This window comes from Panthera tigris, chromosome A3 (genome assembly GCF_018350195.1).
Source record: "Panthera tigris isolate Pti1 chromosome A3, P.tigris_Pti1_mat1.1, whole genome shotgun sequence".
NCBI classification, from domain to species: Eukaryota; Metazoa; Chordata; class Mammalia; order Carnivora; family Felidae; genus Panthera; species Panthera tigris.
In genome coordinates, this window is record NC_056662.1 from 6,457,708 (window position 1) to 6,469,623 (window position 11,916).

At 46.1% G+C, this 11,916-nt stretch overlaps 1 protein-coding gene across 2 annotated transcripts; it reads right to left on the minus strand.

Annotated features, from left to right (window-relative positions):
* Positions 1 to 394: 394 nt before the first annotated feature.
* CSTF1 (cleavage stimulation factor subunit 1) lies at positions 395 to 11,916 on the minus strand. Of its 2 annotated transcripts, none has more exons than XM_007087059.3 (6): positions 11,767 to 11,916; positions 8,164 to 8,364; positions 5,941 to 6,218; positions 5,592 to 5,789; positions 4,389 to 4,779; positions 395 to 1,213 (listed from the first exon to the last, which is right to left on the minus strand). In XM_007087059.3, exons 2-6 carry the CDS (start codon positions 8,330 to 8,332, stop codon positions 954 to 956), a joined length of 1,296 nt encoding a protein of 431 aa, XP_007087121.1. In that variant the 5' UTR covers positions 8,333 to 8,364; positions 11,767 to 11,916; the 3' UTR covers positions 395 to 953. The 2 variants fall into 2 exon arrangements, with proteins under 2 accessions (XP_007087121.1, XP_007087120.1); XM_007087058.2 differs by lacking the exon at positions 11,767 to 11,916 and adding an exon at positions 11,592 to 11,669.

An 11,916-nucleotide genomic window follows, 5' to 3' on the forward strand; every position in this document is an offset into this window, starting at 1 on the left:
TTCAAGAAAAACCTCGATCAAGATTTAATTGCAAAAATCTTACAAGCACATAGCTGCCACGTGCATCCGCGACGAGTAGTGAATGAGTCATGCTGAAGAGAACTGAAAAATAAGATTTGAAATTATGTAAGAACAAAGTCAATCAATAGTAATCATCTGTGAAATAAGCTACGGTCGGAGAGCAGCAGCGGGCTCACCGAATTTTGATTAGATTGGCTTTATCTTCAATTACGTTTTCCATCCGCTGGTAATAACCTTACCAGAAATATTTGCTGAAGAGAAGCATTGCGGGCAATGAAAGGAGAATGCGGGAGGTACGACGAAAGATACGTTTCCTAGAAATCTTCGGGAAAAACTGGCCATTAATTTTATTGACGTGAAAAAGGTAGAACACTAAAGTTGCAGATCTGAGCTTTATTATCAGAATGGTATCATTTCAGGAGAGGACTGATGGATTCTCTAAACTGGTTTTAACACGGCACGACGCTCTGGATTCTCAGAGCTGCAGGCCTACCTACCTGCCAAAATGTGTCCTGAAAAGAAAGACACAAAGAGGGTGTGTGTAGAAGAGGCACAGAAGTCGACAGAACCACCGGATGAAAATCCCTCACGACAGATCCACTGGAGATCGAGAAAGCACTTGAAAACTCTACCTTTCCTCAAATGATCAAGAGATTCAAGAGAAGTGGCAAGTCCTGTATTTACAAAACCGATGAAAATCACACTGTGATAATCAGTGAATGCAGAGCAACCGCACGGATCTGCGTTTCCCACTTTTCCCACCATGATTCCGCATCAAGGTAAAAAAAGATTCTTTCGTACAAATCCAAGGACGGAGGGGTGGCGGCACAACCGCCAGATGGCGCGGTGACTTACTACCGAAGCTGGTGACGGGACCCGGTGGGGGCAGGGGCACAGTCCTCGAGAAAAGAACCCCGGGCAAGGAAGGCGGGCTAGTCCGTGGTGGATCGCCGGTACCAGAACCGGGCTCGGAAGTCGTCGCTGCACGTCATGAAGCCGGGGTTGGTGGGCGAGTGCACTATGCAGCGCACGATGTTGTTGTGGCCCAGGGAGAGCAGGTTCCGACGCTCGGCGGTACGGGAGTCCCAGCAGCACAGACTGATGGTCCGCTCGTCCGGCAGCAGCACGTAGTCCTCGGTGTGGTTGAACACGGCCTGCGTCCGGTGCACCTGCCGCCCGCTCAGGCCGGCCCCTGCGCGGACACGAGAGGTTAAGGGTCAGAGTGGCAGGGCTAGCTCCCCAGGGCTACACTTTAGACCCTCACACTGCCGTCCTTCTGTTCGTTACCCTGTCGATGTAAAAACGGCGTCTTAAAACAGAAGTAATACGCATTTATCGTATAATTTTGGAGCCTCCAAGGAAGCATGCAGAAATAAATCGCCACCGACCTACCACCTGAGGCAGCCGACTCCGTCAACGTCCCGACGTACTTCCAGGCACAGGGACGTCTTAAGAAAAAAAAATACAGGGGCGCCCGGGGGGTGGGGGGGGCTCAGTTGGTCGAGCGGCCAACTTCGCTCGTGGTTCGGGAGTTCGAGCACCACACTGGGCTCGCTGCTCTCAGCACAGAGCCCGCTTTGGATCCTGTGTCTCCTCCCCCTCAGTCCCTCCCCCGCTTGTGTTCGCTCTCTCTCAAAAAGAAATAAAACGTTAAAAAAATAATAAAAAATAGAAAATTGGTGCCGTGTCATATAGGTCATTTCTGTCATAGTTTAAACCAACTTTTCATTAGGTACATTTTTCTGTGTTTTTTACTGGCCGCAAAATACACCACCATCTGGAAGCACCCTTACTATTTAGTAATTCTTTTCCTGCTAGAGGCATCTGGTTGCAAGTTATGCTGACAAATTCTTTATGCTGAACATACTATTTCCTCAGGATTAAATTCCTAGAACAGAATTGCTGGGATGTCTGAACGCCCGCTCTCCAGAAAGAAGCTCTAGGCTTTTTTATGACCGTGAAAATACAGACTTTATGTTTAAAATATCATATAAAGTCTAAAAAGAACAACTGCCTGATAATTCTACACGCAGAGTCAGTATTTCGATGAATCCTTTCTAAATATCTCTGTAAATACCTCTGTATTCTGTAATCGGAGCTCACATCACATGCTATTTTGATACAGCCGTGCAGCAGAGATCTATAAAGATGGAATACGGCTTAATGGATAAGGAGAGAGGCGCTGGCATCACATCTGGGCTCAACACTTACTAGTGACGTGAACACGGACACATTACGTAGCACCTTTAAGTCTTACCTTTCTCTTCCGTTCTCTGGGGGACAGTTACAGCACCAACTCACACGATGTCGCGAGGACTGGCGTGAGGGCACATCCAGTGGCATACGTGCTCACAAATGTTCCTGTGTTTGTTTTTAAGGGCCGCACGCTGTGAAAAGGACGCGTGACAAGAGTGCCCTCGGTGCTTTCTGGTGGACACTTCTGCTGTCTCTAACGCTCCCCTCTTCGAGACTATGTTGGGACGGACATCTTTCTACGTGTGCGTGGGCATACCTGCCAGCAATCTTTTTAGGCTGAATTGCTAAGAGTCCAAAATATATACGTATGCTGAAAAATATGATTCATGACACCAGCCCCCCTTTAGAAGGTTTCCAATCAGCACTCCTTAACAACGAAGTATGTAACTTCCCCAAATGTTGTTCAATACGAGAGAGTATCAACCTTTTAAATTCCTACCATCTGGGGAATACAAAAAGATACTCTGACGTGCATTTCTTAGGTCTGTAGAACTGATGGTCATCTCTCTCTCCTTGAGCTCACTGCCCAGTGTCTGGCAGGTGTCTGTTACACGTGCTACACGGTGTCCCTAGCTCAGCATTTTATTTAGTCTTCTGAATTAATTTCTCACACTGAAATTTCTAATGCTCGATAGCTTTTCTTTTTCCTTCAGTATTTCAAAAACCCACTGAATTCTAACTAAACGTTAAAACTGGAAACACAGACCTAAACATGCTGGCATGATGGGCTCTTAGCCTGTGAGTTAGAAAACAAGGAATTTGCGTATCGATTCACTATAATCTCACTTTAAAATCAAACCCCAATTCTCTGCCAAAGCAAACCAGGCAGCCCCACAGAAGCATAAAACATTCTGCCGTTCACAGGACAAAGCAAACGTAAGAAATGCTGTGAGAATCTGGCGCGTGCCCTGCACACACATCACACCCGGACGGCGGCTGTTACTGCTGAAGATGGAGACGGCCCGCCCACTTTTACTTTGACCACTTTTGCATCTTCTTTTTGCAACAAGCACGCAGCCCTTTAACAGTAATAATTAGCGGAAGGTTTCCAAAATAGCTGCCTACAGAAGCGTTTCTACAAAGGACCAAGAATGAGGACGAAACTGACGCTTCCTAAGACCTGCTAGCCGTATGGTCTGTGTCAGAGCCAGAGAGGGACGGCAGGAAGCAAAGTGTCCCCAGGAGACGGATGTGAGGTGGATGATGCTGCACCCTGGTGGCTCCGACGTCCCCGCCTCTTCAATCTTCTCTAAAAGGAGAAGCGACTGCCGTAACAGCTGAGCCCTTACGACGGCGTGGCTTGCTTTCTTTAAAAATTTTTTTGATGTTTATTTTTGAGAGACAGAGACAGAGAGAGAGGGAGACACAGAATATGAAGCAGGCTCCAGGCTCTGAGCTGTCAGCACAGAGCCCGACGCGGGGCTCGAATCTCAAATCCACGAACTGTGAGATCATGACCCGAGGTGAAGTCAGATGCTTAACCGACTGAGCCACCCAGGCGGTCCTGGTGGTGTTTTCTTGTAGAGTTTTAAAGTTCTGGTTATGGTGATTTTAGTGTGGGACACAAACATCTCACAACAGAGGAAACTAGTTGAACTTTCCTGGAGGTTTGCTACCAAACAACAGCCTTTGCTGCCCCGAGGAACAGAAGAATTAGACAATATTTTGACAACATTCATTACCAAGTAACTGTCAGGGTAGCTGTGCTCTCTTACGAACAGGCCTAGATGGTCCCTCTCCGCCTTCCTTCCCTAATGTGTACACTCACTGAGATCTACTGACTCCGCCTTTTCTCTGGACTTCTTTTATGTTTCTGAGGGAAAAGGACAGACCACTGGTCTACAAACGGACCACCAGTCTCAATCTTACTGGCATAGACTCACATCTAGTTGAAGCTGTGATGTACTGAGAAGAACACAGTTCAGAAACTAAGGTTCTATTTCCAGCTCTTGCCAACTGTAGCCTTGGCTAAACTACTTAACCTCTAAGCTTTGCTTTCTTACCTAAAAGAGGTGTAACATCTGCCTTGCTCAACGCATACATTTATCGTGTGGCTCTCTTCTGGAAGCCAGAAAATGCTACAGAAGAGGTAATAGCAACTTTTCACGTACCTGTGTATCTGACCAGTGTTCGTCCTGTTGATATCTCCCAAAGTTTAGCTACGGAGTCTTTTCCACTGGAGAGAATGTACTTGGAATTTTTGGAGAAAATGGCAGAACAAACTTCAGCACCGTCGTGCGCCTTCTCAAAGGTTGTGATGCATCGATTCGAGACACCATCCCACAGCTTGATGCAGCCGTCCTTGCTACCGGTTACATACATGTTGGCGCTGGGATTGTAATTAACGGAGCATATAGCATCGGTGTGTTGATCTTGAGGATTGCAAGAGACAAAACACTGAAACGTGTTGATATCATAAAGCCGAAGAGTAGGATGCTGAGTCCCAACGAGTATAAAGTCTCCGGAAGGATGAAAAGAGATCGAGCGTAGCATTTCAGCTTCCTGTTAGGACAGACACATTAAGCGGCTGGTGAATAATTAAATGCAGAGAAAATGTGGAAAATATCTGGTTGACGGAGAGAATACATAAAACAACGATCAGATGTTACAAGGCAGAAGAAGGAACGACGAACTTTGTAAAATACGTGAAGGTATCATTTGAACAGAGATTTTAAAAACCAGCTACTGGTGGGATTATATTCCCAGAACCGTGGAAGTGAGCTTCATCATTTGCAAACGAGCACCGGGAGAACTCAGAATGGAGCATCATCAAGCTAGGATAGTTTCACACGTTAACGAGTGAGGATAAACACAACTTGTACGTGTGGACAGCTTCTTTAATCTGTCCTACGGCTCCAAATACTGAGTAAAAAACTCAGTTCAATTACTAAAAGGTGGAAGCCACTACTAAAACATTAGTATTTCTTTACTGCACACTCAAAATATCACTTTTGCAGTATCGCTTTTCCAGTAAACGTCTGAGAGTTTCAACTGAATAATTTTTTGATTCCCGTTGAGTTACACTTCGGTGAAGTGACTGTTTCACCTTTAAACAGGGATCTGTGACTTTGAAAGAGTGACACAGGTTCTGAGCCCCTGCTGCATAAACTGTGACCAGAGAAAGTGGGTGCGTGACAGCGTGGGAACCACGGGCCAACGCACTGATTCCCGTGCCACCTGCAGCACGCGTCCTTGCAGCTGCTTCGTTTTGTAAGATGATCCCTGAGGCTACTTTAAGAACAGGAACAGTCATACAATAAGTGCTCTTTGCTTTTAAGAAGAAACTGGATAGCTCCTTTCTAAACATTCCTAACCTGAATGTACTTGAAGGCTCTTTTTGCAGATGGTTTGGAATAATCAAATAACTTCAGAGTATAATCCCTGGAACCAGAGGCAAGGATCTGTTCTGTTGGGTGGAAAGCGAGACATGTGACTTCATCCACGTGGTCATAAAGCGTTCGGATCACTGGGTGGTTTTCCATGTTCTGTTGTGCAGTCTCATTCATCATGACCTAGACCAACGAGAAAAGAGATGCTCAAAGGGCAAAATCGGACTCAAAGCCCCCGATTATGCTAAGTTAAAGCTGGTCTAAACTAGTCTCTCACTCTCCCGACGAGCAGCGAGCGAAAGACAGACAGTACGTACGTTGCTGGGATTTTTACCTCTATTGGCATGGCACTCTTGGCCAACATTCTTTCCGTGTCAAGTATCTTGATGGAAGCATCGGCAGATCCGGTGGCTATTAACTGCCCGTCTCTGCTGTAGGTGGCTACGCGGCAGGGGCCTTTGTGGGATGTGACATAGCACGTTTCGTACTCTGAAGCCTCTGGGGACATAGTTTGGACGTCGGCATCAAATTCCAGGTCAATCCCCGTGCCAGGGGCCACTGTATCTGAACGACCAATTGCATACTGAACTGCAGTATCGTCGTTTTCCATTCCTGAAATGAACCAAAATTAAGTGTGTGCAAAAATGTCATTTTAAAAAGCCAAGACAAAATTCTGGATCCAAACTGGGAAAGATGTTGGCCAAGATCAACTTACTCTGTCTTGGAGTGGCCTGACACTTAACCCTTCACAAAATTATGTATATGTCAACCCGGGTGTATGTTCAGTGACAACACTGTAGGCAATAGGACATTGACTGCGGAAGGTCAGGCTCAAAAGGTCACGTCACCTCCCCCTGTTTTTTTGCTTCCAAAATTTTCTACTGTAACTACGACTACAGAAACTCAAAAAAAGCAGTTCTATAGTTAAGCTGCCCATTTTTTCTCGTTCTGAATTTTAATATTTTTAGTGCTGAGATCTGTTAGTAGCAGCTCTGGGGCTCATTAAGACAGATACACTGTTAGCACTAACATTAGTGAAATGTAGTTGAAAGACTGTTGATATTTAAATAAACAAGTTTTTCAAGAAAATGCATTTTAAATTGAAAAATAACTTCATGTACCGTATAAACAGTATGAGTATGTTTATTAGTATAAGAAAAATTAGGAATAGAGATGAACACAAAAATGACCTTGTATTAGATTACTCAGAGATAATTACTGTTAAAATGGTGGGATGAATTCTTCTGGACCTTTCTCCATGCACAGTTGTTACAATTCTTGCAACAAAAATAGAACCAAACCATATGACATGTTGTAACTTACTTGTTCATTTACTCAAACAGAATAAAAATCTGGCCAGTGTAATTTTTATCTACATCGTGTGGTTGGACCCAATTTGAGGATACAAGAACATTCACAACGAATTTCTTATCGTTGGATATTTCAGTTGTTTTTGTTTTATTTCCTCGGAACAAATTCTCAAAACTGGCATTGCTAGGGGCACCTGGGTGGCTCAGTTGGTTAAGCGTCTGACTTTGGCTCAGGTCATCATCTCACAGCTCGTGAGTTTGAGTCCCACATCGGGCACTGTGCTGACAGCTCAGGGCCTGGAGCCTGCTTTGGATTCTTCCACTCTTTGGAGCCTCTCTCTCTGCCCCTTCCCCGCTTGTGCTCTGTCTCTCTCAAAAACAAACATGAGAAAACATTGTTTTTTTTAATTAAAACAAAACAAAACAAAACAAAACAAAACAAAACAAAACACCATGGGGCGCCTGGGTGGCTCAGTCGGTTGTGTCTGACTTTGGCCTAGGTCATGATCTCAACGTTCACAAGTTCGAGCCCCGCCTCAAGCTCTGTGCTGACAGCTCAGAGCCTGGAACCTATTTCAGATTCTGTGTGTCCCTTGCTCTCTGTGCCCCCCACCCCCCAACTCTGTCTCTTTCTCTCAAAACACTGTCTCTTTCTCTCAAAAATAAACATTAAAAAAAATTAAAAAAAAAAACCCATAAAAACTGGCATCGCTAAGTCAAAGGGTATAAACATATTGGGATGTCTATATTTTACAGAGTGCTTTCTACAGCCCAGGCAAGCACCAGGATGTACTGTTGAACGAGACAGAGATCCTGATGTTTACTGCACGTGCTGTCCTTTCTTGGGGAAGGTGCAGACGTGTGGGAAACAACCTGAAACAATGAAGTACATTTCGGAGAGTGATTCTGTCACGAAGGAAATGGGGTTGTTGTTGTAGAATAACTGGGGAGGTCTGGGGAAGATAGCGGGTTATTTTCAAAAAAGTGAAAAGGACTCTGAGATGACATGTGAGTTGAAATCTGCAGTCAATAAAACAATGACAGAATGTTGCAGATAATTCTCATAGAGATCCTGGGGCTACAGCCGGTTTGAAATCTTCACAATCTGGGGTTTGCTTACCCTTTCAGTACCTACCACTGTACCTGACAGATACTGGGCACTAAGACTGAACAAAAACCATCGGGAAAAATTCTGATCGCGAAGACCTCTGGAACCTTGTCAAGGAGTCCACGCGTCCCCAAGCTACCTAGTTTGATGAGATGTAGGAGCTGCTCTGAGGGCGCACAGACGGACTGCGGCTTGATTTCGTTGATGAGGCCATTAGCGATGCTAATATAGCCATCGTAGAGCAGCTGGCTGATGATCAGCTTGTACAGCTGCTGGCGGTCCTTCAAGCCCACTTTGGTTCTGTACATCTCGGAGAAGACGAAGACAATCTCCGTGGCAGCTGCAAGGGGAGAAAACAGGGATGGTGAAGGGCAGAGGCACCGGTAAATCACGGAAGCCACGCAGCAGTCCGGGCAGACTGGCGGGGCTTCCGTCCCGGCCCTGCTGGTTACATCATCTTCAGTCAGTGACCTCGTTCCTCCGAGGTCAGGTTCCTCAGCTGTCAAGCACGTTAGCGAAGGTAAAAACAGATGGCACGTGCGGAGCATTGAGCACAGTAGCACACAGAAATTACTCAAATCGCACCAGCAACTATTTACAGAACTTCTTTTCATCAACTATTCTCTGTCATACTACCCACCTGCCACTTTTATTCTATTCTGCTATCCCAGAATCTTGTTTCTTCTGTTAAGAAAACACCGACTGGTTTTTGCAGTAGGGAAGATGGCTACTATTGTTGAATGCCTAGACATTACTGTTTCCACCAGGTAAGCTGTATGTTTACTAATGTCAGCTATGTTTTGTTTTGTTTTGTTTTTTTAAGTTTATTTATTTGAGAGAGCAGAAGCAGGGGAGGGGCAGGGAGAGAGAATCCCAAGCAGGACTCAAGATGCAGTGCTCAATCTTGCAACTGTGAGATCATGACACGAGCTGAGATCAAGAGTCGGACAATTAACAGACTGAGCTATCCAGGCACTCTGAGTTATGTTCATTCTTTTTTTTTGCTTTTTAAAGTTTTTTTTTTTTGGGGCGCCTGGGTGGCTCAGTCGGTTAAGCGGCCGACTTTGGCTCGGGTCATGATCTCGCGGTCCGTGGGTTCAAGCCCCGCATCGGGCTCTGTGCTGATGGCTCAGAGCCTGGAGCCTGTTTCAGATTCTGTGTCTCCCTCTCTCTCTGCCCCTCCCCTGTTCATGCTCTCTCTCTGTCTCAAAAATAAATAAATGTTAAAAAAAATTTTTAAAGTTTTCTTTTTTTAACGTTTATTTATTTTTGAGAGAGACAGAGAGTGAGTGGGGGAGGGGCAGAGAGAGAGGGAGACACAGAATCCAAAGCAGGCTCCAGACTCCAAGCTGTGAGCACAGAGCCTGACGCAGGGCTTCAACCCATGAACTATGAGATCACGACCTGAGTGAAGTCGGCCGCTCAACCGACTGAGCCACCCAGACGCCCTGAGTTATGTTCATTCTTAAAGCATGTTTTAAGGTAACCGACTTTGTTAAATTATATAACTTAATTATATAGTAAATAAAAACATGAGGGCAAACAAGCCACCACGCTATGAAAACTAAATCAAGTTGAATGCTTGGAAAGATTCAAAAACAAATTGCTTAATAAAATATTGGCAAATAGGGTATAGCCAAAACGAGTATAAAAAACGGAAAGGGGTGCCTGGGTAGCTCAGTCAGTTAAGCATCTGACTCTCGATTTCAGCTCAGGGCATGGTTTCAGGGTTTGTGAGTTTCAGTCCTGCATCAGGCTCTGCGCTGACACTGCAGAGCCTGCTTGGGATTCTCTCTCCTCCCTCTCTCTGCCTCTCCCTGCTCACTCTCTCTCAAAATAAATAAACTTTAAAAAAAAAAAAAAAAAAGGAAAAAAAGGGCAAAAACCTAAAGGACTGTGCACTTGGATTGGTTTCCAAGTTTTTAAGCTCTCTCTTATAAAGTAAAATGAAAACTGTAGATGATGGTTTCTGGTTTATGCAAAAAAAAAAAAAAAACAAAAAACCAAAAACAAAAACCTGCAACTGGTGGACAGTAGATAACTTTGACTTTCAAAAATCAATATTCGTATGTGTATGTGTGTCTGGACAGCTATCAGAAGGGCACGGGAGCCTGGGAACAGCAATAAAGAACAGAAGTCGAAGGCAGACAAGAAATTGGAAGTCAGAGTATAAGGCAGAGAGAGAGAGAGACAGGGTGGGGGGGATGAATACAAGAAAGGAGAGGAGTAAGCAGTAACACCAGCACTGCCTGGTACTGCTGTGCTTTACAGGGACTGATTCTGGAAGGAGGGGTGTGTTATAGGAAAGAAGTGGGAAACCATGTTTTCTAACTCCCTCCGGAGAATAACTGGAGCTACTGATAATGAGAATAGCTAACATTTACTGAGCGTTCATTATGCTTTATCTCACTTAATCCTCAACACCATCCTGTAAGAGAAGCCCTGTGATCGTGTTAACGATGAGGAGGGAAAATAACTTGTTCAAGGTCCCACGACTAGTGCTTGCAGAAACCTGGACTAGAATGCAGGTGGTTTGACTCTAGAGACTGTGTGGTTCCTCACGACGACCTTTAGTGCTCCTTAAAAGCTTAATGACAAACTAGCTAAAATTAGACATTCAGGGTAGTGTATGACACCCATCACATAAGCAACTAATACGCATTACCTCACTGAATACTCATCTAATCCTATTTTAGAGATAGGTAACACGAGGGCCAGAGAGATTAACTTACATGGGATCAAAGAGCTTGTAAATAGCAAAGCCTGGATCTTTACTCCGGGTATTTGACCCCAGAGCTTGAGTCCTCTCCGTGCTGCACTGATGGGTGTTACTAACAACAGCTAACGTTTGTAAGCACTTGCCAGACACTGTGCTAAGCACTTTACAAGCATTAGGTCATTGAATGAAATCCTTCAAAGTATTCAAGCACATGTAGAAGCAAATGTATATAAATCTATGCTTGTGCAGACAGCACTAGGGCACGATAGAGATGATGAAATCGGCACAAAGAAGTTAGGAAACTGAAAATAAAACGTGGCCGAGTAACTCGTCAAGTGGCCGCCAGGACTGCCCAGACCAGAGCCCAGAACTTAACCACTATTCTATCCCGTCTCTGCACTCATGCCAGGAGCATCACGGCGTGTACAAAGATTCAAAAAGAAAAGGCCGAGCCCCGCTTCTCAACTCTCACAGAACGTTCGCTCCCTGAGCCAGTAGGTGCCTAATTACCATCCCCAGTTTGCAGGCGAGGCCCGAGATCAGGAAGAACAGGACCTAGAAACTGTTTACACCCGGGAACTGGAAGGGGGGACCAGGGCGAGAACACAGACGCCCCCTCACTAGGCTCCGCCACCGTCCCGCCACAGAAGCGCACCAAGGATGGAGAGGGGGCGGGAGCGAGGCCTTGGAGGAAGAGGAAGGGGTGTGCAGGCCGAGCCCGGCAACTCAGGGGGCATGCCACCCCGCTCACTATCGGGCCTTCCCGCCGCGCTCGTCTTTCCGGGGGTCCCGTGAAGACCCCAGCGGACCGCACCAGCCGCTCTCCATGCATCCCAGCCCCCCAGTACCCGCTAGTCCGGCTCTCTCGGTCTCCCGCTCTCTCCCGGAAAAATGGAGGCACGAAATCTGTCCGATCGATCGCTCCGAGCGCACGTTCACTGCGCACGCGCACAGGGCGAGGCGCCGAGCGCTGCGCTATCGATCGGCCCCACTCTCGCCTGCCCTTCTCGCCATCTTACTTACTGGCGCGTTCGAGGGGTTCGTTAACCTCCTCCGACTTTATCTCTTGCGCGACAACGCTGACTGACGCCAAGGAAATGCTATCTCGCTGACAAATGTCGGGTCCCGGAGGGCACCGCAGGCGCTAGAACGGCCACAGTCTGGCGGGCCGTT